Raw genomic sequence first — 27549 nt, forward strand, 5'->3', positions numbered from 1 at the left:
TTCTTCTTCTTTTTTTTTTTTTTGTATTGATCTTTTTCCCCCTCCATTTTCCTCCGATTTTCTCCCATCCCAATGTTAGTCGTATGCCAATTCCCAATCCCCTTCCTGGTCGCTGCGCACTTACCCCCCACAGTCAGATCATCTGGGAGAGTGGAGGCTATCACGTGCTTCCTCCGACACACGTCCAGCCAATCAACCACTTCTTTTCACCTGGCAGCGCGGATCCTCCCTGAGAGGGCGTAGCGTGTGGGAGGATCACACTATCCCACTCAGGTCCTATCCGCGCTTAGCAGGCGCCCCGACCGAACTGTAGGAGTCGCTGTTTACAACGACCTGGACCCACCCCGCCAGCTTCTCCCACCCTCTAATACAGCCAATTGTATTAGTGTGAACGGCCAGCCAAGCTGGTGACAACCCCGGAGCTGTGAGCTGGATTCGAACAGGCGAATCCAGCTCACGGGGTTGGTGACGAACGCAATCTCCGCTACGCCACCTAACCGCCAAACATTTGTTCTAGTAGACTATTAGAAAAAGAAATTCAAATGTAAGATCAGTCGATCTAGTAATGTTATTGAATCGCCTACCTTGGCTTTCACAATACACATGACATGTCATCGATGAGCTGATACTGTGCCTCGCTCACCCATCCACACACCAGGCAATAGTAGGCAATAGGCATCCAAACATTTGTAAGATTTAAGGTCTTCATCTGTGTATGGGCTTGGTGACGTTAGAGCAATTAGCGTTAGATATTTTCACGATAACGCCAGTTGGTTGAGTTACCGTACTTTTCGGACTATAAGCCGCACCTTTTTCCCCCATTTTTCGACCCTGCGGCTTATATAACGGTGCGGCTTATATGTGACTCGACGTGACCAAACCCGAAAATGTAAAAATCGAAATATTGCTTTTTTGACTGCATTGAAATGTTATTTATCTGTTCCCTTATTTGCTAAACTTAATACAACTTGTAAATGAGTTAATTCTTGTTATTTGTCCGACAGTATTGTGTCCCAATGCTAATTACATATGGTAATTAAACATTAAAACACCTGCGGCTTATAGTCCAGTGCGGCTTATATATGTACACATCATTCAATTTAGCTGCTGCGGCTTATATTCAGGTGTGGCTTATAGTGCGAAAAGTACGGTAATTTATTATGTGTGACCACCGCAGAGCACTAACGTTAGCTAACTTAACGGTATAACTAACGTGTTTCACCATGTTTGTCTAGGCAGCTGTACGCTAACGTTAGTCATTGTGAGATGAATAGAGATTGTCGACTGTTAAACAAAACCTACCGTGCTGTTTTTATTGGGAACAAAGTCCTTTCTGTTGGTATTCTTAATCCACTTCTGGCGAATATCTTGGTCCTCTGCACGGCCAGGGAATCTATGTAAACTGTGTGTTCTCAGACAGGGGCAATCTTCATGAAGTAAAGGTTTGTGTATTTCGCATTCAGTCTTTTTCAAAACATGAAGTTTGCCACTACTGTTTGAGCAGCCGAGGACTGCACAGCTTCTTCCTGACCTCCTAGACATCGTTGCTTGGCAACAGTTAACGTTGAATAATGTTAAAATGATAAAAATAAAAAAAAATTGTACACTTCTTAGCACATATTCTCCTGTATACTCAGAACATTCTCCTGTATACTCAGAACATTCTCCTGTATACTCAGAACATTCTCCTGTATACTCAGAACATTCTCCTGTATACTCAGAACATTCTCCTGTATACTCAGAACATTATCCTGTATACTCAGAACATTCCCCTGTATACTCAGAACATTCTCCTGTATACTCAGAACATTCCCCTGTATACTCAGAACATTCTCCTGTATACTCAGAACATTATCCCGTATACTCCGAACATTCCCCTGTATACTTTTTTTTATCTTTTTTTTCTCCCCATTTTCTATTTTTCTCCCATCCCAATTTCGTATTATCCAATTCTACCCTCCCCTGTCTCGAACGTTGTTAGACCATGCCTCCCACTGGTCGGCTGCAATGTGGACGAAGCCTTGCATCACGTGTCCCCTCCGGTACGCCTGAATACTTTTACCAACGGATTTCCAGTTCCGCGTTTGCGTTCTGCGCTCTGATTGGCCACTGACGTTTCTGGTCGCGGCAATCGTGTGACGGCAAGTTCTGCCACCGGTTAAGCTTAGGCACTCTTTCGAAGTTGGTTAAGGTTAGAGTTTGTCTTAGAGCAGGGCGATAGAACACCAGCCCTGATTCCAAACTCTAACCTTAACCAACTTCGAAAGAGTCGCCTAAGCTTAACCAGTGATAAACTAGGCGTTAGGTAGTTTGCTGCTGTTCGAGGCGGAAATGCGCGCGTCACGCGATTGGGCGCACATGTCACATGACCAGAAACGTCAGTGGCCAATCAGATCTCACCAGAAACGTCAGTGGCCAATCAGATCGCAGAACGCGAATGCGGAACTGGAAATCCGTTGGTAAAAGAATAGACGCCTCCGGTACACGAGGAGGCAGCCGTAGCATCTTTTCACCTGCACAGCACGATCTCTCAGTGGCGAGGAGTAACGCGTGGGAGGCTCACGCTGCCCCCGATACTTCCTGATTCTGCTGTACAGGCGCACCAACCGACCTGTAGGAGTCGCTGTCCACAACGTCCGATCCCCACCCACCGGCTTTCCCACCCCCTAATACTGCCAATTGTATTAGTATGAACGACCAGCCAAGCCGGAAGCAACGCCGAGAGCTGGGCTCGAACCCAGCATCTCCTGCGTTAGTGGTGAGCGCCTTGCCCACTGCGCCACTTAGCCGCCTACTCAGAACATTCTCCTGTATACTCAGAACATTCTCCTGTATGCTCAGAACATTATCCTGTATACTCAGAACATTCTCCTGTATGCTCAGAACATTATCCTGTATACTCAGAACATTCCACTGTATACTCAAAACATTCACCTGGGTACTCAGGACAGTCCCCTGTATATGGAACAGCATTTATCTTTAGCAAAGGGTGTTTTGGTATAGTATTTCTTCTTTTGGACTGGCAGTAGTCGACCAGTTGATTTCAGTGTGTCCCTATCCAACAAGGTAGTCTATGAAAACTGCACAAACTGGCTCAATGTTTTGTTATTTAGATATGCTTTAACAACACATTCCCGGCCACCCATTAGATGGGCCCCACTCTAGGAAGGCCACCGTTCCATTACAAACGTTCACTGTGCGTCACGTTGTTTGTAGAGCTAAATCTATATTTTATATTATAGCTATGGATCCAATAATGTCATTGTCAATTGACAGTATGAACCTTCCGTTCAATATGCCATAAAGAAATATTTTTTTCATTAATACGTTCCCGTTTTATACCGTGGTGAATATGAGTGTTATATCGGAATGATCTGGGATAATTCCTGCAAAGCTATTTATAAGGCGCTAAGCTAATAACGTTAAATCGATTGGCGTTTCGTCCCTACACAAGCTAGAGTTAAAAATCCAAATGCATATGATCGGTATTATGTTCCATCATGAATGCATGACGTCAAATTGCTCTTACCTGTGGCCGGTTGGATTCCAAAAAGAATTTTCCAGTTATTTGATTGCCATCTGCTAGATCATATGTCCATTGGCTGATGCCATATTCCTTTACTGCATAATGAATTCGGCGTCCCAAAAAGTATTCCATGCGATCTGGTGAAGCCCTCGCTTCAGGCTAACAGAAAAGTCCACCCGGAGCGTAAAAAATGTGACACCAAGTCTGCAACAAGGATTACTGCATTCTCGAGACAGCGCCAATACCAGGATCTGGCCAGTACTGCATTTTCGGAGTCCCATATGCCTTTTCCAGCCAAAATACAGCTCTGTGACATTGAATAGGATATTAAAATCGAATAAACAAGTTGGCTCCCAATCACGTATATATATATACGTGATTGGCCGGGAATTTGTTAAACACAAATCATTATTATACTTTTTTTTTATCCACTTTTTCTCCTTATTTTCTATTATTCTCCCATCCCAATTTCGTGTTTCCAATTCTCCCCTCCCCTGTCTTGAACGTTGCTCGCATATGCCCCCCACTGATCGGTTGTAGGGAGGATAGAAGCCTTGCACCACGTGTCCCCTCCGGTACACGAGGAGGCAGCCTGTCACATCTTTTCACCTGCCAGCACGGACTCTCATTGGCGAGGTGTAACGTGTGGGAGGCTCACTATCCCCGCTATTTCCTGTTTCTGTTGTGCAGGCGTCCCCCAACCGACCTGTAGGAGTCGCTGTCCACAACGTCCAGATTACCACCCATCGACTTCCACCCGCTAACTCTGCCAATTGAGCCAGTATGACGGCCGGCCCAAGCCGGAGGCAATGCCGACACCCGGATTCGAGACCGGAGTCTCTTGCATTGGTGACGAGCGCAATCTCCGCTGCGCCACCCAGCCGCCTACAAATCATTATTTTATATATTTTAGATAACACAGCGCTTTCTGTATTCCACCAAGCCAAACTAATCCTCCTCACCAACTCACTCAAGTTTCCACCATACTCTTTCTACAACAACTCACGCCTCGCAGGATTACATACCAAGACTTCTGTTTGAGTCAGACTGTAGTAAACTAGATTTAATAGTCAGTGGTAAAACAGGCTTTTTTAGTGGATGTACTTTGACGTTCATGTTTGCACCGTGTGATTACATTGCAGTCCGTTCTGTGGCTGCCGGCTGAAGTAATCTCCCTCAATACTGGGCCAATTACAAAAAATGTATTACTTATTTAATTCAATATTTTATTATTCACCCAAAATAATGGAAAAATAGCAGAATTCCCCTTTATTTCTTGAATTGGGTGTTCCTCGTTAAATGAGATGCATTTGTGGTCTTCATTGATACCATTTATAAGTATTTAATTTTTAACCGATCCTGGTATCCATGCACCTCGAATTTACCACCACTATGACCTAAATCCCACTACGCCTCTTTCTCTGTCTAACACAGTAATATGCAAACTAAGCAACTCCACAGGTTTCCTCTTGTTGGCTAATGTCGTAAAACACTCACCCAGGGCTATCGGCAGAGAAAAATCACTCGATCCTTCTCAGTGCTACTTACCGTTTGACATGACATGATTTATGAAGCTTCAGCCCAGCGGGATCATTCTCATACTTACGGGACCACGTGGCTCAGCGCCCATATATAACAACTGGCAGCGCCAAATGCAGTCAAACCCACGTACAATCGAGATCAAGCTGCTGCGGTCAGGCAAACGCCTGCAAACACCAGCAACTAGGACAGAGAGACTTCGGCTCAGCTTCTTCCCCCAGGCCATCAGAGCCTTGAACACTGAACTCTCCACACACAAGCACACATGAGCACACACACAACACACACACTGTACACGCTCACACACTAGCAGCCACTTTAACATGAGCACACACACACACTCATACTGCACACGCTCACACTTATGGTCACTTTACAAAAGGAAAGGTCACTTTAAGAATAGTAGAGTATAACTTGAGATTGTATAATATAGCATTGTATAGCAGTGTACATAAAGACCCAGTGCCTCATCCGTAGCTAACAGTGTACTGCACTATCACAGGACCTAGCATGTCCTACCATGCTCTGTAAATAACTCATGTACATATACCGATATGCCCTACTTTGTTTACTTGTTTTATTGCACAATGTCGTTCTATTGGATTCTTATTATATATTACTATTGTATTATGCACAATCGTTGCGGGCAAGACCCCCCGCATTTCATTGTATACTTGTATGCCGTGACAAATAAAACTCTTGACTTGACTTGATGTTTCCGCTTAAATCCATCCATCCCCCGCTTCAGTTCTGCCACCAATGCCGCGTCTATACTGTCAATACGCCGGTGAAACGCAATGTTGATTCTTCCAGGGAATAATTTGTCTCGACTAACGGTCCCAAGGCGCCACATCAAAGGCAAAAGTCAGCAACGCCACCCCGAGCTGACCCTGTTTTCATAATTATGTAATAACCTTGTGGATTGCTGCTTTAAAGCAGGACCATTACATGTTGCTGCTTGTACATCGTTTCAGAGCGCCACGGACACATGAGTGATGTGTAGGAGAAAGCTCGGCATTCACTCGCAGGCGATAAGCCCAATAAACGAATGAAAATCCATTCAGTGCCCACTTTATATCCCAGAGAACCACTGAGCTGAGCAGAGATTCTGGCAAGAGCCACTCAGTTGATTAGTGGTTATTGATCAGCTGATTGGTCGGTTTATAGTCAGTGGCAGCGGTGGCCTAATGGTTAGAGAAGCGGGTTTGTGACCGGAAGGTCGCCGGTTCGATCATCGGGACCGGCAGGAAAAATCTGCCACTGAAGTGCCCTTGAGCAAGGCACTTAACCCCCAACTGCTCCAGTGGAGATGCTCAGTGGCCAATGGTGTCGGACTGTGGTTGTACTGGGCAGCTCCCAGGTATGAATGGAACTGTGTGAATCTTGAAGCAGGGCGTAGCTGAAAAAGAGCATCTGTGCTCAGCGAACCTACCCTGGGTAAATAAAGGTTAAACAAAATTGACATTTTTGATCTCTTGTAGGAGCTTAACGTGGTGCTTCCTGTTTCTGCCTGCCTGATGTCTCTGCTGTGTGTGTGTGTGTGTGTGTGCATGTGTGTCGTGTGTGTGTGTGTGTCGTGTGTGTTTCCAGTGCCCTGAGGAAAGAGAGGACTGCTCTGCAACAGGTGAAGAACAACATGGCTGCCGATCTGGAGAGGCTCCTCAACCACCGAGAGGTAACCGTGACAACGACCACAATGATGATGATGTCAAGAGAGCAGCTTTGTCTGCTCAGGGCTCCAGAGTGCGACCTCTTTTTTGAGATGGTGCTACTAGAAGTTATAATCTTTGCACCAGTGCGACTTGCAAATATATCTCAGTTAATACCCCAGAGTTGAAATGTATAGATTCCTTTTTTAAAGAAAATATCATTCAGATCCCTCTGCCTCTGTGCCCCACACGATAGTCCCAAAATGATGATGCGGAAGACAATTTAGACAAGCCAGCAGGCGATCTCGAGAAAGGCTCTCCTAATTCCCACAGATGCTTGTGGCTCAGTGGAAGCGTCACGTGAGCAAATGGGATTGTTTGGACTTCCACTCAGGGATTTTCAAAGTAAAGACATTTTATACTCATTTAAGGCTTCCTGGAATTAATTAGCAGTAAGGAGGCCAGTAAAACGCAATCATCTTCAAAACTCTATGAAACATACAAATCTCATACATGCCACTGAAACTGAAGTAGTAGTCGCTAATGCAACGACCAGGACTAATATCCTCACCGCCTTTCCACCCGCGAATGCCAGACCAAGCTTCTAATTCATTTTTCATGACTGCATTGGAAGTGCACTGTAACTCCATTTCAATAGAAGTAGTGCAGTGCCCGTTTGAGGTGTGGCTGTTTGGATTGCGTGCCCGAGCCGATTGCTTGGCTCCCGGTATTGCCACTTGCAGCGTTGTCGGGGGGCGTGCCCGCTCAGAGCATGTGGCCGTTCAGAGCATGTGGCCGTTCAGAGCACATGTCCGGTCATAGCACATAGCCAGTCATAGCACATAGCCAGGCATAGCACATAGCCAGGCATAGCACATGTCCGGTCATAGCACATGTCCGGTCATAGCACATAGCCAGTCATAGCACATAGCCAGTCATAGCACATAGCCAGTCATAGCACATAGCCAGGCATAGCACATGTCCGGTCATAGCACATAGCCAGTCATAGCACATAGCCAGTCATAGCACATAGCCAGTCATAGCACATAGCCAGTCATAGCACATAGCCAGGCATAGCACATAGCCAGTCATAGCACATAGCCAGTCATAGCACATAGCCAGGCATAGCACATGTCCGGTCATAGCACATGTCCGGTCATAGCACATGTCCGGTCATAGCACATGTCCGGTCATAGCACATAGCCAGTCATAGCACATAGCCAGTCATAGCACATAGCCAGTCATAGCACATAGCCAGGCATAGCACATAGCCAGGCATAGCACATGTCCGGTCATAGCACATGTCCGGTCATAGCACATAGCCAGTCATAGCACATAGCCAGTCATAGCACATAGCCAGTCATAGCACATAGCCAGGCATAGCACATGTCCGGTCATAGCACATAGCCAGTCATAGCACATAGCCAGTCATAGCACATAGCCAGTCATAGCACATAGCCAGTCATAGCACATAGCCAGGCATAGCACATAGCCAGTCATAGCACATAGCCAGTCATAGCACATAGCCAGGCATAGCACATGTCCGGTCATAGCACATGTCCGGTCATAGCACATGTCCGGTCATAGCACATGTCCGGTCATAGAACATAGCCAGTCATAGCACATTTCCGGTCATAGCACATAGCCAGTCATAGCACATAGCCAGTCATAGCACATAGCCAGTCATAGCACATATCCGTTCAGAGCATGTGGCCATTGATTTTAGCTCTAGTGCCACCATCAGGCCAAAGTGAGAAAAGATATCTCAAAATGTAATGGCCGGATTGACATAGAATTTGCTGTGCACCTTCAGAGGGAGAATTAGTGTTGCCACAATGACTTTCAGCTTGTTCTGTAGGATGTTAGCATATCCCAATGCTATTATTTACTATCACATTATTTTAGTTGTATATCATAACATTATAGATTACAGTTTAGCCCTGTGTTCTATATGCCATCAGCTTATATCAAAGGCAAATAGCTGACATGGCTAAATAACTTTTTTATTTCATCAATGAAAACTGCGGAAAAAAATTGTCAATAACCAATGTTTCTCCATGATGAAAAGGAGACGATAATAATAATAACTTTATTTGTATAGCACTTTTCATATAGAAGTTGCAGTTCAAAGTGCTTCACAACAGTAAAAAAATACAGGCATAAGTGAGCATAAAAAAGATAGAGAGGTAGCAAGGTAAGGTAAATCAGTGTTTTACATTAGGATCTAGCATCCCAATAGGCCTCTCTGTTTACAGTTTCATTCAGTAATACAAATAATAAAAATAGAATAGACAGAGTAAAAAAAAAGTGCAGTTTGAATGACCTGTAATTTATTGTGTAAGCTATGAGTGTTGGCGATGTAGCTACAGTAGGTCCCTGTCCATTTAGAGCTTTGTATGTAAGGAGAAGGACCTTGAAGTAAACTCTAAATGTTACAGGAAGCCAGTGTAGAGCAGCTAAGACTGGACTAATGTGCTCTCTCCTTTTGGTTCTAGTTAGCTGAAGCCTCTCTGTGGTTTTCTTATGGAGACCTGTGAAAAGTGCATTACAGTAGTCTAACCGGCTAGATATGAATGCATGAATTAGCTTCTCAGCATCGTTTTGATTAATAAATGGTTGTACTTTTGCTATATTTCTGAGATGGAAGAACGAAGTTTTGGTCACTTTGTTAATATGACAAGTTCAGTTCTGAATCTATGATAACCCTGAGAATTGTGACCTCAGATTTGATCCAAGGGGTTAGTCCTCCCAGGCTCTTTATTAACGTTTCTTTTTTAGTTTTGGGGCCGATAATTATAATTTCAGTTTTGTTCTCGTTTAGTTACAGGAAGTTCTTACTAATCCATTTATTTATTGCCAATAAGACGTCTGTAATGGAGTTAATAGCTGTATCATTTGGTTCAGCAGATATGCACAGTTGTGTATCATCCGCATAGCTATGAAAACCTACATTATGTTCTCTGATGATATCACCCAGCGGTAACATGTAAAGGGAGAAGAGTAAAGGACCTAAGCAACTCCCTTGTGCAACTCCATAGTTGTTGTCATGAATGAATGAATGCATGAATGAATGAATGAATGAATGAATGAATGAATGCATGAATGAAAACTTTATTTAACAGATTGCAGAATGGGTACAATACAGTACGGCTCAATACACACAGTTGTTAAGGGGATGCAGACCTGAAAAAGACGTTTGTCTTGTTTCCATCAGGGTCCCCCATTTTCAATTCATATAGACATTTATGACATACACAACATACATGACATTTATGGCATAGGGACATATAGGTATTTAGTACTGATACATTTGTGACATAAACGGTATTCAAATATACAGTACTGTTACCCCTAGATCCTGACAGAGTATATACATATGATGGGGAGGGGACTGTACATTAGGAGGGGGTGGGTGGGTGGGAGAGAAATATCCATACGGCGGGGAGGGAATATATACATGCGGTGGGGAGGAGACTGTCTATTAGGCTATCATTTACGGTGGCCAGTTTCGAATTGCAGCCTCCCGTAGGTGCTCTTTAAGAGCGGTTTTGAATGTGGGTAGGGATTCACATTCCTTTACAGCTTTGGGTAGGGCGTTCCACATTGATGTGGCATAATTGCGAAACGTGTTTAGTCCCTTGTTTGAGCCGAATCTGGGTTTAACATGATTTGTTGAGCTTCCTCTGGTGTAGTGGTTGTGGTATTCACTGACCTTTGGGAAGTATTTTGACATGTACATGGGTACCTTAGTCGTATAGTGTATCTTGTAGACCAGGCCCATTGCAAGTTGCTGTACTCTGTCGTCTACTCTAAGCCATCCTAGGTTGTCAAAGTGGGCAGGGGTGAGGTGGGTTCTGGGGGTAAGGTCAAGTAGTAGTCTGACCAGTTTGTTTTGTGATGTTTGTAATTTTGTTTTAAGCGCCTTTGAGGTGCTTTGGTACCATGAGGTGCACGCATAGTCGTAGTACCCTTGAATGAGTGCTCCTGCCAGAGTCTTCAGGGTATTCTTGTTTACCAGAGAGGAGATCCGGTACAAGAATCTAGTTCGTTGGTTGACTTTTTTTATTACATTGGATGCCATTTTGTCACAGGAAAGATTTGCCTCTAGGATGGAACCCAGGTAGGTAATTTCGTCTTTCCTTGTGACAATATTGTCACCCACTGCAACTGAGAAGCCGTTCGTCTTGCTGAGTTTGTTATTTGAACCGAAGAGAATGGACTCTGTTTTGCCCATGTATAATGATAGTTTGTTATCAGCGAGCCATATGCAGATTTTGCCTAGTTCCGAGCTGAGTTTTTTTTTTATATCTCAGACATGTGGCCTCCTAGTTTAACATAGAATTTCCTCCCTCTGATGTATGTTTTAAACCAGCTTAGCACATGTTCTGAGAAACCGACAAGGTTTTCAAGACGATCGATTAGAATATCGTGATCGATTGTATCAAATGCTGCACTGAGATCTAGCAGGATAAGGATGGAGACCTTATTCTCGTCAGAGTTTAGTCTGAGGTCACTGATTATTTTGGTGAGGGCAGTTTCAGTGCTATGATATTTTCTGAATCCCGATTGAAATTCTTCTAAGATGTTGTTTTCTTCAAGAATGGAATTCATTTGAACTATTTGAAGTACTTTACTAATGAATGGTAGGTTAGATATTGGTTGATAGTTTGCCAGTACATTACTATCCAAGTTAGGTTTTTTTTGTAATGGCTTTACAACTGCTGTTTTAAAGGCATCTGGGGAAATACCAGTTCTAAGGGAAGTGTTGATGATATCTAGCACAGGGCTTGAGACACTATTAAACACCCGTTTGAAGAAAGCTGTAGGTATAGGATCAATGTCTGAGGTGGAGGAGTTACGTTCTGAGACAGTTTTGCAGAGTTCATCTAATGTGATGCATGTGAATCTTCTTCTTCATGGTTACATTGAATCTGCTTTATTTCCATCATGAGTAATGCTGGCCCTGATCAAGGTTATTTTGTTGTTAACACATTGAGTGCCGACGACGAGATATCTCGTTGTTGGCCGCCATGCGTTGAGTGCCAATGACGAGAAATCTCGTTATTTAATCGTTGTTACTTTTATTAGCGATATCCATTCATTTTTCATCAAACCAGCCTCACGTTATCATTGGGACTGTCTATGAGCTCGAAAAGTGCAAATACCGCCCATCGTCTCCTGGATGGTATTGCACCCATTGGAATGGACTCAATGAAAATGCATGTGAAAAGAAAACTCCAGATTCCACATTTTACTTCTCAGGCATGTAACCCGAGACTACTGCATTCATTGGGGACCCTCAGAGCAGCGTGGAATATGTGTTTCGAGTACATAACGTTGGATCAATAAACGTGATCGATATTTGGAATGGCGATCAGGAATTGGAATAATCTTTTTGCAGAACATCTGATCTGAGGTAAGGAATCTATTTTACCAGTCTTGGGGTAATCAGATGTTTTTTTCACATATTTCACAACGTGTGTCCCCTATGTGTGTATGTGTGTATATGACGTTAGCGCTGACCAGGTCATAGATAATAGATTTTTCAGCCCGCTTCTCTAGCGTGCATAAGTACACATATACTATCGATAATCTAGCGTTTATTTGAAAACGATTCATAAATCAGCTGGAAAATGACAACGCGGAATTTCTTTTTTCTAGACATTTCCAAAAACATCCGTTTTTCAAAGCGGTATAAAACGGAAATGTACTGATGAAAAAACAATCCGTTTCGTACATGTTGACTGCAAGCAAGTCGTTGATAAGTGACAGGCGTATTAGACACATAGCCATAATATAGAATATAGAAATAGCTCCGCGAAAATCATGAAATATCGGAAAATCTGTCCCAAAAGGCTGGCATTCAAGCAATAAATAGTGCGCCCCCTGCTGGCACTCAATGTGTTAAAGAATAGTGCACGTTCTTCACACTTAACCATTGATGACTGAGGATGTGTAGGGGCAGTGTTGAGTAGTAGATTAAATGTATTTCCTTAGAAATCGTGCCATTTGTCGCTTGATTTATGAATCAAATAAACACTTGATTATCGATAGTATATGTGTCCTCATGCAGGAAGAGAAGCGTGGTCTGAAAAATCGCTTCTCCGTACTTTGTTCGGCGCTAAAACCTCACACACACACACGCTCCGATGGCGGTGATAGGAACATCTGATTGCCCCAAGATTCGTAACATAAAGGCCTTACCTCACATCTGATGTCATGCAAAAAGATTAATCCAATTCCTGATCCCCATTCCAAATATTGATCGTGTTTATTGATCCAACGTTATATATCCAAAACACATAATCCAGCTTGCTCTGAGTGTCCTCAGTCCATCTGTTATAACGATACTGCATGCCTGAGTAAAACCTGGACCGGACTTATTTTTTTGATGCACAGTCCCAGCCAATCCAATCCAATGATGTGCAATACCATCCGGGAGACGATAGGCGGCGGTATTTGCCCTTTGCTAGCTCAGACCCATTCCCAATGATAACGTCAGGATTAAAACCAGAGATTTCTCTGGTTTGGCGCCCAGAGCATGGCGAGTTAACCCGGACTATCTCGGGTTTGGCCTCCAGTGAGTTAGTGGAAAAAAGGATTCTGGCGTTTCTAGCATTTTCTGTAATGATTTTAGAGAAGTAGTCTTACTACTACTACTACTACTGCTACTACTCCACATCACCGTTTGGAAAGGTTTTGGTGTCCACTGTTTAACTTAACGTTTCATGGCAAGATTCAGAAGAGGGACACTGTCATCTGTAGATTTAGCAAAGAGCAGGTATCAGTCCACTACAATGAGCCACGTTCAAACTAGCGTTAGCTAACTAGTGCGGCCTGCCCAACTGTAACGTTTAAAGTTTAACGAGTTGGGATAATGCGCAGCTGAAAAGCCACATGCAGTTCACGTTCACCATCTCAAGTATCTTTGATGATATGTTTGCACTGTGCGTTTGTTGAAAGTACTCTGTTTCAGTGGTTGTACTGTTTTTGCTGATGCTTCCCCATTCAGCCAAACGTCAACTGTCTTGTATAGTCATCATCAGGCATAATGTTACTACTGTCAATGGTTTTTACTGCAAACAGTGTTACTGCAAAGCATGCAAAGCATGTTAAACCTGCCATTTTTTTCTTCTGTTTAACCACTTATTTTCTTTACGAGACGTTAAAGGTCAGTGAATTTAAGTGCAACACACATCCCTTGTAAAATGGCTGGTGTAACCAGTAACCCTGGTGTTGTCATGACTTTATTAACTGGTGGGAACAGTGGTGTCCCTCCTCTTCATACTGTATCATAAAATGCACCAGACCAAGGTTTTAGGAGTAAAGAGCATCTAACATAATCTGTGTGCTTGATGATAGGTTCCTGTAATGATTTAAAATATTTAAATTGACAAACAAAAGACATGCATTTGACTAAAAGGAGATTTCATTGACTAAAACAAGACTAAAACCTTCACAGACTAAAGCTAACAATAATCAAATGACTAAAATATGACAAATGAATGCAAAGTCAAAAGACTAAAACTAAATATAAAATCAGCTGCCAAGTTAACACTGCTTAGGCCTTTTGATGAAGGATATCTGACAAATGAGTGCTCTTGTACTTTAAACTGTATCCCGAGGCTGCTTTCAAATAAACCCATGCTTGCATGAGCACATGTTCCAATTTAAATCAGTGAGATGGAGCAATTCATCTACACATGAACCTGGGGCTCTTGGGGTCTTTGGTGGTCCAGAGCCCTGAGGGTCTGGGGAACCATGGCATTTCCCCTGTCAGTAGTCCAGGCATGCTCAGGAGCAAGGTCATTACTTACCAAACCATTGGCACTGGTGGATAGCTCGTGCACCGGGTTCACATAAGTCCCCTGTTTTGAATTTGATTTTGATTTTATCACAGCTTTATCAAAAGCACAACTCCTAAACCAAGTACATATCCCAACCGCAGCAGTCAGGATATGTTAATTTGATGAATGTGGGCACTGATATGCAAACATTTACTAAATTGGTTTTATTTATATATTTAAAAAAGAAAGTAGGGGCAGAGATTGATTGATTGATTGATTGATTGATTGACAACTTTATTAACAGATTGCAGAATGGGTACAATACAGTACGGCTCAATACACACAATTGTTAAGGGGATGCAGACCAGAGAAAGACTTTCGTCTTGTTTACATCAGGGTCCCCCATTTTCAATTCATAATGACATTTATGACATACACAACATACAGATATACAGATATATATCATGACATTTATGACATACATGACATACACAGGTATACAGTACTGTTACATTTGTGACATACAAGATATGCAAATATACAGTACTGTTAAACAGAGATCCTAACAGAAAATATATACATACGATGGGGAGGAAACTGTACATTAGGAGGGGGTGGGAGGGGGGGGGGTTTGGACATTTACGGTGGCCAGTTTCGAATTGCGAGCGGTTTTGAAGGTGGGTAGCGATTCACATTTTTTTTCTTCGGCTGTGGGTAGGGCGTTCCACATTGTTGTGGCATAATTGCAAAACGTGTTTAGTCCCTTGTTTGTGCCAAATCTGGGTTGAACATGATTTGTGGAACTCCCTCTGGTGTTGTGGTCGTGGTATTCACTGACCTTTGGGAAGTATTTTGACATGTACATGGGTACCTTAGTGGTGTAGTGTATCTTGTAGATCAGGCCCATTGCAAGTTGCTCTGTCGTCTACTCTAAGCCATCCTAGGTTGTCAAAATGGGCAGGGGTGAGGTGGGTTTTAGGAGTAAGGTCAAGCAGTAGTCTGACCAGTTTGTTTTGTGATGTTTGTAATCTTGTTTTTAGTGCCTTTGAGGTGCTTTGGTACCATGAGGTGCAAGCATAGTCGTAGTACCCTTGAATGAGTGCTCCTGCCAGAGTCTTCAGGGTATTCTTGTTTACCAGAGAGGAGATCCGGTACAGGAATCTAGTTCGTTGGTTGACTTTTTTGATTACATTGGATGCCATTTTGTCACAGGAAAGATTTGCCTCTAGGATGGAACCCAGGTATGTAATTTCATCTTTCCTTGTGACAATATTGTCACCCACTGCAACTGAGAAGCCGTTTGTCTTGCTGAGTTTGTTATTTGATCCGAAGAGAATGGACTCTGTTTTACCCAGGTGTAATGATAGTTTGTTATCAGCGAGCCAGGTGCAGATTCTGCTGAGTTCCGAGCTGAGGGTTTTTTCAACCTGTAACTTGTTCTTGTCAGAGACCAGCAGGGCTGAGTCATCCGTGAACAGGAACAAGTTGCAGTCACAAGCTGACGACATGTAATTTGCATAAATTAGGAACAGTAACAGTCCTAGTATGCTTCCTTGTGGAACACCACAGCTCACTGTGAGGGGGGGGGGGATAGAGTAGCGTTTACCTCCACCATCTGATCTCTCCCCTCCAGGTAGGATTGCATCCAGCTCACTGATAAACTATCAAAACCAATTTATTTTAGCTTGTCAATCAGAATGGAGTGATTGACCGTGTCGAAGGCCTTTTGTAGGTCCAGCATGACCATGCAGCAGTATTTGCCCGCGTCCACCTCTTGTTTGATGTGGTCGTTCAAATAGAGAAGGCATGAGTCAGTGGAGTAGGATGTTCTGAAGCCAGATTGGAATTCGTAGATTAGAGTTTTTTCAGCTAGGTACTTTTCGAGCTAATCGTAGACATTTTCTTCCATGACTTTCGAGATTGAGGTAAGAATAGAAACAGGGTGGTAGTTGCCTGGGTCTAATTTGCTGCCTTTTTTGTGCAGGGGAGTCACTCTTGCAATTTTGAAGTCTTTGGGGACGTGTCCCTGTTTTATGGAGAGGTTTATTATGTGTGTGATGGTAAGGCTGTCCCCGAAACCTGTTTTTGGGATTCGAACTTCGTCAGGGTTTATTTATTTTTTTATATATAAATATCCTCAAACTAAATCCTCAATTTGAATAAAGTGATTAATCTGATTAAATTAGTCTTTCTTTTTTATTAAATCAACTTTCTTTAATGAATATAACTTAGCAGTTTTTTTTAATACTATAATATTAGTGTAGCCTAATCTTTATCTGCAACTGTGAAGAAAAACCCCATTGGTTTAAACAGAATGAATAAAAAAAAAAATATATATATATATATTTTTTTCTTTTATTAAAAATAAAAAATTCGGATTTAGAATTCGAATGTTAACACTTTGATCGCCGGGGTTAAATTCATAATTTACCATCCGTCGCCAGCCCTATTTAACATGGAGAAGTTCCCCTTCTTTGCAGGGCTATAACTTTTTAAATTGTATTGCTAAATTGACATTACTATGGCCCATTCAACATCCTATATCTATTGTACAGGGTGTAGCAACGTTATACTTTTTCATTCACATATTCATACTAAAATACGGTCTAAAGTATAAGTATGTTTTTATCGTTTTCTGCAGCTTTCTCCAGAACTTGATTTATAGCCCCAAATGCATTATATTGATGATCAAATACAGTTTGATAGGAATCTGTGCGAGATAAAAAATGTCAACTGGACGTGCTTCTAGGAGTTACTATGTATGATCTGATGTTGACCGGATGGGCGGGGGGTTGTTTATAATTCCGTGGGCAACGTTATATCATTCATCTAGTGTGGGTGATATGATCATTAGAGCAGTTAGTAAAGAACACGTTGAAAAATAACGCTGGATCTTACCGTATCTTCCTCGCGCCGTTGGACGATGAGCGTGGAACTGAAATATTCCTATTATGGGATGTAGAAATACCCGATCCATTTCCAGGTTGTATAATAGTATATACGTCCAAATCATGTTGTTTATCGAGTTATTGGTAACGGATTGCTATCCGTTGTGATCAGCTCGAGTCCTGGGACTATTAGCGAGTGATCGGACCGAATTGAAATGAGCACCAGCTTCCACTTCCTGTTTCTGCCCTGGGCGATCCGCCGATCCGCCACCAGATGGCGCTCTTGAACCGTTGGAGAGTTGAGAGGGGCTCAACAGTACATCTCATGTCTCCGGGGGAGAAATATGATTTCGATCACAGATTTTTGAAATATTGATATCAAAGACGCTGTCCAGCGTCTTCGGCAGAATGAGCATGGCAGGGAAAGACGTGTTTCAGCGTTTTCGGCGATTAAAGTGTTAACGTAACGAACAAACGTTCGAACATTCGGGCTCAGCCTTAGATGGCGGCTGCTGAGTCTCTGAGGAATTTGGAGGGGATATTGTCATGGCCAGTGGCCTTGTTAGGTTGGAGGGCGCTCAGTTTTTTGAGTACCTCATCTGTTGTTACCATTTCAAGTTTCAAGTCGTCTTTGTGGACCCCTAGGTTTTTGTAGTATGCTACTATGTGTTCTACCCCATAATGCCCTGAGGGGGAGGTTAGTTTATTAACCAGTGTTGTGGCTATGTTTGTAAAGAATATGTTTAGGTATTTGGCCACATCCAGCTTGTCTGTGATGAGAGTGTTTTCTGTCTTTATGTTTATGTTTGTAAATCTGGTTTTTAGTTTTTTGCTGCAGCCTAGTTGGTTGTTGAGTCATTTCCAAAGTTCACAGGGTTTGTTTTTGTTTTCCTCAGTTTTGTCATTGATGAAATTTTTTTTGGCGGATTTGATCATGGTGTTTACATAGTTTCTTAGTCTGTTTCTTTGTATTTTGAGTTCAACCACGTGGGCTTGGAGTTCACTGTTTGAGCTTTTGGCAAGCTTTGTCTGACTTTTATGAAGTTCAGAGCATTTTTTTTCTCTGGTTTTCATAGCGGTCAGTATTTCAGTGTGCATCCACGGCTCAGCGTGATTTTTAACCCTGGTGGTTCTTAGTGGGGCCATGTTGTTAAGTATTGTTGTGAATTTGGTTTTGAATCCAAGCCATGTTTCTTCAACCAGTGGGCAAGTAATGTACTCGTTGATGCCTGAACTCTGGGTAACACTGACTACCACTGCAAGCCTAGTCAGCACCACGGCACTAGAGCCACCTGGGTGATGTGTGGATGTGCAGGTGATCGGTGCAGTCGGGAGTGTGGTCAGGGCCAGGCTAAAACAGTAGTTGTAGATTAATAATAATAATAATAATGCAGATTAAACTGGCAATAGCATTTAAGAGGAGATAAAGACGACAAGGGAGCTAGGGAATTCTATTTCAGTTATTTTATTTTGCTTTATTTCCCAAGGTAAGATTTGCTGAGCATCTCTGCTCTTTTTCAGTAATGCCCAGTTACCACAGTCCTCTACGGTTGGCCACTGAGAACAGTTGGGGATTTAATGCCTTGCTCAAGGGAACTTCATTCGTTTCTGTTGAGGTAGGCGAGAGTGTTACTCGTTCATTTGTCCCAAACAGATTTTCTTGCCAGTTGAGGATGAACCGGTGACCTTCTGATCACAAACCTGCTTCTTCAACATTCCGTAGACCAATCTCAGTCACTCTTATTGTCTGGGACCAAATTCGGTCACGCCCCATTTTGCGCGACATCCAGGCTTTTTTTACGTCAGCGTTTGGGAATTTCATGTCGACAGGTAGATGAAGTGAAATTATACTTATTTTAGAATATATATATCAAATTTCATGAGTAGAATAGAATAGAATAGAATAGAAATACTTTTATTATCCCGTGGGAAATTAGACACTGCAAATCGCTCAACATTTAAACATTTAGACAGGACAGGTCACAAATTAGAATAATAACACAATCAAATCAAGTTGCCTAGGATAAGAGTAGAGTAAAATAAAATAGGATAAAATGAAATGAAATAAAATATACAGAAATAAATACAGTAAGAATATACTGAGCATACTGAGCATGGGGTAAACAATTGTCAATATAATTATAATTTAAATCTAACTAAATGAAATATATATTCCAGTATTCAGTGTAACTAGGTGCAGTATGCTTTAGGTAGTGTATTGTCCTCCTTGGGTTCTAATAAGACTTAGAGCAATGTCTGGCAGCCGTCGCTGCCCCCTGTAGTGGAGCCTGGAGTATTCATCTATATTTAGTAATCTAAAGACTATTAGATATGATATGATAGTAAAAAGTGGGAATCTCTAGAATGTGTTTTGGGCGACGGTGTTTACGGAAGTGCGGGTCTCAAGTTGACGTTATACTATAACTTACACAACATTTTCTGTTGTCAGTAGATGGCAGCATTGGTTTAAAATTAAAAGGTGAAAATGTGAAAACTACAAAATTAATACAATTCCCAAGACCTTTAGCACAGGTCACTGGGACGCGTCTATTCTTTGACGCAATCTGAACAGCGTTAAACTATTAATGGGACCTGAGTACAGTGATCAAGAATGGTCACCCAATTATCTTAAAGGGGAACTATTTTACTATTTCTTTCACTATTTGGGCACTTTTACACAATTCCTGTGAGTCTATGGAACACCTCTGTAATATATATATTTTTTTTATTCATTGTTTTGTATTTCTAATCAAGTCCTCAAAAACAGCATTTTTCTACCTCAAGATCTCGAGCTGTTTTGAGCCTGGGCTCCTAAACCACTGTGCAGCGGCGTCGTCCGCCTGAACATTAACATGCAGCAGTGACTATATGACATCACATATAGGCACATTTTCAAACGACTCAGTTCAGTGAGGGTGAATATTGTGAGAGGAGAATTGGAAGAATGCGCCAATATGAGAATTTTGAGACATAGATCATATTAATATAAGTTCACATAGCTAGGAAACAATGCTAAACACTCAAAAAGGCCATTTATAAGATAGTTCCCCTTTAACAAAAGTGCATCATTAGCATTATGTTTGTTGTCTAAACGGGAACATAATGGTACAATTTAAGATTTGAATGTTATCCGCATATAAAGGACAAATAAAACATCGTTAATTTGTAAGAAACCTCAATGAAAACGGCACAGGGTAAGTTATATTCGCTATTGTTATGAAAATGTGATAGAATCCTATAAAAATGTGGACGCATTTGGTCACTGTGACGTTAGCTACTGCTGTCTCATTACAGAGTGTAGTCACTGGGAGAGTAGTTTGTCACCATCAAGTCTTACTGGTTTTTATGTAATGCCTGCTGCCTCCTATTTCCTGCTGCTAGCTCTACTATTGGAATGGTGATTCAATAGCTTAACTGTAGGGGAATTTCTCACTTATTTGTCTAATACACATGTGTCAAACATGAGGCCTGTGGGCCAAATGGCACTTTCATCTGGCCCCCAGGCTGAATACGTTTTGACCCGCAGCCTCACCTCTACAGTATAGGCACAATTCAACTGGCAAGTGATTCAAATCAAGCGCACCTCAGTCTCGTGGCAACGGTGCAGCAATACACATGTATCAACTTTTCAAGGAAACGCGCAGAATGTTATCTGCACCTGCGTCGTGTTTTTTTTTTTAATAAAAATGCACCAACTCTGCTTTTGTGGGCCATTGGGGGAGGACCCAATATTTAGCTTTCAGTTGTACCATGTGTTTTTATTTACTTTCACTTTTAAAGTCAGTCATCCGTTTTCACTCGACTCTTATTATATTATATTATTCGGTTGCATCCAATTTGACTTCATCAAGTGGATTATTTTTAATTCATTACACCTACTCTGAAATCAAATCAAGTCCAGGACCAGTTTAACCTAGAATTGCTAATCTTACAAACGCTTGTGGATGAATAATTAATTGAAACGGCTAATGGGTATTATTAGCTTGAAAATTCAGTTATTTTAATTAATTTCACATACCTATCTCTGTGGAAATAATTTTTTGCGCAAGACTAGTGAAAGCAAGGTGAGAGATCGTTTGTGTGCGTGCGTGCATGTATATTCTGCTAAATTCTCCAATTGTCCAGTTATTCATTGAGGCATCCAGAGAGTGAACAAATGTGAATTTACAGTAACATATTAAGCTGGTATGCTCAAAACAAAAACAAAATTACAAATGAAGTTAGTGACCTCAGGAAAATGCACTTTTTTTGGTATTATTATGTCAAAATCATCCGTTTTTCTTTTCAGCCCCCTTGGTAATTGGGTTTGACATCCCTGAATTTCTATCAAAGCACAGCTCGGCATCAACGCCACAAAGAACAGCCTCAGTAGTCTAGATGGAAACATAGGTCCACCTGCATGGTGGATTTTTTTTCACCACCTGTTTTTTTCTTAATCCTTCACGTGTCTATTTTAAGATTCTGACAGGTAACAGGTTGGAATAATGTCCTATGGGGTTTATTTTTAACCCTTTAATACACCTATCCTGAACCAAAACCTGAAAAAGAAAACGGCATAACTTTTGAAGTTGACAACATATGGAGACAAATAAAAACATTTTCCCAAACAAGTTTGACCCAAGGAATTCAGTAAATTGTTATTTTTAAGATCCAAACACATCTTGATTAAATTTCAGGACAGAAAAAGGAAAAAACGCTGAAAAAAACATATCACATCTCTATTTTCCCTTTTTACTAAAATGTAGTGCATTGGACGAGATCGATTTAGGTTAATATTGTAATAAAGATTGTCTCCATGCTGTTATGCCCTAAATATTATAGTTTTGCATAAACAATTCTATAGAGACAAATTAACACATTTTCCCATGCGATTTTAATCAGTGATTTATTTATTGTTAAGGTTCAAACTATGTTTTCATATGCACTGGATATCATGGACTGGATATCTTCTTTGTTGACACAACATTCAAGTATTTTTTTCTATTTGTATTTTGTGCCCTAAACTACTAATCATCATCATCACTAAAACAATTGTCTATCTCTTCGATCTCCATCTTCCTCCGCCTCATCACACTCTTACTCTCCATCCTCCTCATCCATGTTATTTTTTTGTGTAATCTGCCTCCTTATCAAGAGCTTCTTGCTCTTCTGACTCCACTTTCTGGGCCAGTACCTCAACAAGAGAAGGACTGAGGATGGGTCCAACCGTCCAGACAGGTTCTAACACCTCCTCATCCATTGTTTTTCCCAGTCCATACTTTGATCATAGGCTTTGGGCCTCTTGAATATTGGCTGTTCTGCTGTTGTCCTGGTGGGGGACCCCCAGACTCCCTGCTTAAAAAGTGGCCTGACTGGGGCTATATTTCCTGGCCTGAATGATTTCCCCAGTCCGGCCCTGGTTAAAAGCCTCCAATGCTTATTAGTGTGTGTGCGTTTGAACGTTTGCATGTTTCAAACATACATTTCCATTTATTAAAGGGGAACTATTTTACTATTTCTTTCACTATTTGGGCACTTTTACACAATTCCTGTGAGTCTATGGAACACCTCTGTAATATATATATTTTTTTTATTCATTGTTTTGTATTTCTAATCAAGTCCTCAAAAACAGCATTTTTCTACCTCAAGATTTCGAGCTGTTTTGCAGCCGCAGCTACAGGTTCCACCTAAACCACTGCTGAGCGTCGTGTTAGCCTGAACATTAACATGCAGCTGTGACTATATGACATCACATATAGGCACATTTTCAAACGACTCAGTTCAGTGAGGGTGAATATTGTGAGAGGAGAATTGGAAGAATGTGCCAATATGAGAATTTTGAGACATAGATCATATTAATATAAGTTCACATAGCTAGGAAACAATGCTAAACACTCAAAAAGGCCATTTATAAGATAGTTCCCCTTTAAAAAAAAATATATATATATATTTTTTTTATTTTTATTATTATTTTTTTTTTACCTCCTATAATAGTGGGGGTCGCGGCTCTCTGACACCGTTATTTGGGGGTCGCGGCCTGAAAAGTTTGGGAACCCCTGATCTAGACTACTGGACAAATAAAAACTAAGGCTGTCAAAGTGAACGCGGTATTAACGCGTTAACGCCCGATTCTATTAACGCCACTATTTTTTTTAACTCACGATTAACTTTTTATGGAAGAAAAAAATATATATATATTTTTTTTTACTAGACTTCACTCAGGTGTATTATTGATACTCTCATTGATACTATGTTTGTTTCAGACTCAAAGTGTGTGTGTGTGTGTGTGAGAGATAGAGAGAGAGATGAGGAAGGGGCAAGAGAGAAAGAGAGCTGGGAGAGTGTGTGAGAGAGAGAGAGGGGGGGCGGGGGTGAGTACTCAGCCCTTGTGTGGGTGAATGTAACAAGTTCCTTACGTTTTCTTTCCCCTATTATTTCATGCACACTTTATCCATTGTTTTAAATTATTACCGTATGTTCTTTTAAGTTATTTTGTGCATCACTCTGTTTTGAATTTGATGCAAATTTGCAATGCATGAGGGTCATCCTTTTGTGTTAAATGGCTGCATAAAGCATTTGTTGACTCATGTTGATAAGAGTATTAAAACTTGGAACTTGAAAAAAATCTGTCTAAGGTAGATACAAATATTTTTTTTACGATTAATTTGCGATTAATCGCGAGTTAACTATGGACAATCATGCGATTAATCAGATTAAATATTTTAATCGATTGACAGCACTAATAAAAACAAATCAATGTATTAGTCTAATATATAACTAATATATTGATTTGTTTTTACTCTGCCTGAGGCTGTTCTTTCTAAATGGCAAATGGTGCATTTATATAGCGCTTTTATCCAAAGCGCTTTACAATTTGTTCCTCACATTTTTAGCCATTCACTCACACATTCACACACCGATGGCAGAGGCAACCATGCAAGGTGCCAACCTGCACATCAGGAGCAATTAGGGGTTAAGTGTCTTGCTCAAGGACACTTTGTGACACGCTGCCTGGCAGGAGCAGGGAATCGAACCGGGAACCTCCGGATTTCCCAGATGACTGCTCTACCTCCTGAGCCACTGTCGCCCCTGAGCTGTGCTTTGATAGAAATGCATAACGTTGACCCAGCATGACTCTTTGAGGCAGTTATACAATGTTTGTGGACACTTGAATCACAGGGCGTTTGATCTTTACCACCACAGGCACTTTGTTGTGGTGCGCTGCTGAAATGTGGCCCTTGCAAAAAAATTATCGTTCCCATTTGGTGTATTAAGGTATGTGCCCTCTTGTAGACAGCTGTTACCCAGCCTGGCTGTTTGGGATGCCTCGGATGTGTGTGTGTGTATATGTATCCGAGTGTGTGTGAGAGATTGTGTGTGCACGCACACGCGTGTGCCGTGTGTGTGTGTGTGTGTGTGTGTGTGTGACATGCCACGGCTCATGTCCTCAGGGGTGATAAATAGAACCGTGAAATGGTCCAGAGTCCTCCCCCTGTCCTGCTGCCCCCCCCCCTCTATCCTTCTGCCCCCCCCCCTCTGTCCTGCTGCCCCCCCCCCTCTGTCCTGCTGCCCCCCCCCCCTGTCCTGCTGCCCCCCCCCCCCCCCCCCCCCCCTCTCTGTCCGGCTGCCACCCCAGCAGACCCCCCCCCCCCCCGACCTCTGTCCGGCTGCCACCCCAGCAGACCCCCCCCCCCCCCCTCTGTCCTGCCCCCCCCCCCCCTTCTGCCCTGCTGCCACCCCAGCAGACCCCCCCCCCCCTCTGCCCTGCTGCCACCCCAGCACACCCCCCCCGTCCGGCTGCCACCCCAGCAGACCCCCCTCTGTCCTGCCCCCCAGCAGACCTTGCCCCCCTCTGTCCTGCTGCCACCCCGAAAATGTGTTGTAGGTTTTTCTTTTTATAAAATACAGTGTTTGTGTGTTTGTGGCGTGGGGTGGGGCAGAGGGGATATTTTGAATGTACCACTGGAAGAAACACAAAAAAAACTATTCTTAAAAATTAATTGGTAAAACAAAATGTTTTTGCTTTGGTACAAATGTTTAATAAGTTCACATGTAAGTATCACAATTTGCTAAATGTAAGCGATACAATATGTTGTGACAAATAATATTGATTATGACATTTCTCAGCATTCTCCTACTTGTGGCCTGTGATCTTTGACAGGCAAGTGTCAAAAGTCTGTGATGTACCTTAATTACATGTCCCTGTCTGTCTCCGTGTGTCCCTGTCTGTCCTCCAGGAGCTGGCAGTGATGAAGCAGGTTCTGATCAGCATGCAGTCTGGACAGAGAGATGCTACAGGCCTCCTGGAACCAAACAGATCAGGGAATGGGACCACTGGTACCGGGGTGGCTGTTCACCGACCCAAACGTCTCACCAGAACTACTGATGAGGAGGCGGTGAACAGGCCCAAACCCACCGTGTTCGTAAGTGTCTCCGTCTAGACCCCAAAACTGCTATAGTCATACCATCACAGTCAGAACATTCCCTGAGAAAAGATTATTACCGGGCGGCTACGTGGTGCAGTGGGCAAGGCGCTCACCACAAATACTGGAGACTGGGCTCGAGCAGGTTCGCCTCCCTGTTCGAGCCCAGCGTTCCACATTGCCTTCAGTTTAGCTGGTCGTCCGCACTAATACACATTGGCAGTATTAGGGGGAGGGAAACTGATGGGTGGGGATCGGGCGTTGTGGACAGCGACTCCTACAGGTCGGTTGGTGCGCCTGCGCAGTAGAATCAGGAAGCGACGGGGGCGGGGCCCCTCCAAAGCCCAGACCCCTGACGCTGAAAGATCGAGCCGCGCAGGTGGAAAGATGCGACTGCTGTTACCTCGAGTATTGGAGGGGACTCGTGCTATGTATGACTTAGTCCACATTGCAGCCGGCTTGTGGGAGGCAAGAAACAACGTTCAAAAGACAGGGGAGGGTTGAATTGGATGATAAAAAAAATTGGGATGGGAGAAAAATTGAAAATGGGAGAAAAAGTGGATACAAAAAAAAGATTATTACCATGAGTCGACAGAGGCTGGGGGGGAAAGTTTATACAGACTATGATGAATGATACAGGACTTTTTGGATCTGATATTAATATTTGGCAACCATAATTGCATATTACCAATTTGTGTAAGCATTAAAATAATGAAAATGTCCATATTTTTCTCAGTTGTATAATTTTCAAAGAAATTGTGTGATAATAATTAGTCCTGATATATAAAAAAATATATATATATTGTCATGGAAATGAACCTCACAGATAATACTTTTTGTAATATATTTATAACAATATGCAAGCACTGATAATAGCGGTCGATATGAACTCATACCGATATGAAGCCAATATTACTGTACATTGTTTGCCAAATACTGGCAGACGATATCGGCACACTTATTAATTGAGACACTTTTGGGAAATATTCCTATATTTCATGTATACTGACGAACTGAAAAGAAAATGAATGAGTGCTTGCAAATCTGAAAGTATTATACTGTAAATACTGTAAATGGGTATGTACTAAGTACAAGTTGAATTGATTTAGAAGCTATTTAGTAGCAGCTTTTAACAGAATAAGTTAACGCTAAATTGCACTGTATTGAATCACAGTACGTATTGTACATACATGTATGCATCCCAAAATACTAAGAATTGTAGTGTGATATGCTTGTGGTAGCAGTACTGTGGTATTTTAAGTCATTATTCTTCCTCTTTGTGTGCCTCTTGTCTTTGCAGACCAATAAAGAAATTCCCGATTGGTATCAAAAACTGAAGCTCCAGCCCAAATGACCATTCCGCTGTGTTGTTAATGATTATTTGCGCAGATATTATTAGATACTCTGGCTATGATTTGTGATCTGATGAGCAAAGGTTTTATGAAAAATGTTTTGTTGAACATTTTTACAAATCGAAAAAATATTCCAAATCTCATAATTTTGTATATAAAGCTATTCATTTTTGTTATCTGATGAGCATAGGTTTTATGGAAAAATGTTGTTGAAATTTTGCTAAATTCTAATTTGTTTCCAACGCTTGTATTTTTGTATATACAAAGTTAATTGTAAACTGTAGTATGTTTGTTATTATTATTATAAAAAAAATTAAAATCTTTATTATTTTCTGACTACATCTTCTTTATCCTCTCTTTTATTATAATTTGAGGTGTGATTCCTAAAGAATCATTCAATTCCCCT

The 27549-nt window shown here is 41.9% G+C and overlaps 1 protein-coding gene across 1 annotated transcript in view; it reads left to right on the forward strand.

Annotated features, from left to right (window-relative positions):
- The window catches only part of pibf1 (progesterone immunomodulatory binding factor 1), a 98359-nt gene extending 71037 nt beyond the window's left edge, over window positions 1-27322 (forward strand). Inside the window, 3 exon segments of the mRNA XM_084321431.1 lie at window positions 6656-6740; window positions 25606-25791; window positions 27092-27322. Of these exon segments, the coding sequence (XP_084177557.1) occupies window positions 6656-6740; window positions 25606-25791; window positions 27092-27145 (325 nt within the window). The 3' untranslated portion in view covers window positions 27146-27322.
- The last annotated feature ends 227 nt before the right edge of the window (window positions 27323-27549 follow it).

This window comes from Notolepis coatsorum (genome assembly GCF_963971535.1).
Source record: "Notolepis coatsorum genome assembly, chromosome: 9".
Lineage (NCBI taxonomy): Eukaryota > Metazoa > Chordata > Actinopteri > Aulopiformes > Paralepididae > Notolepis > Notolepis coatsorum.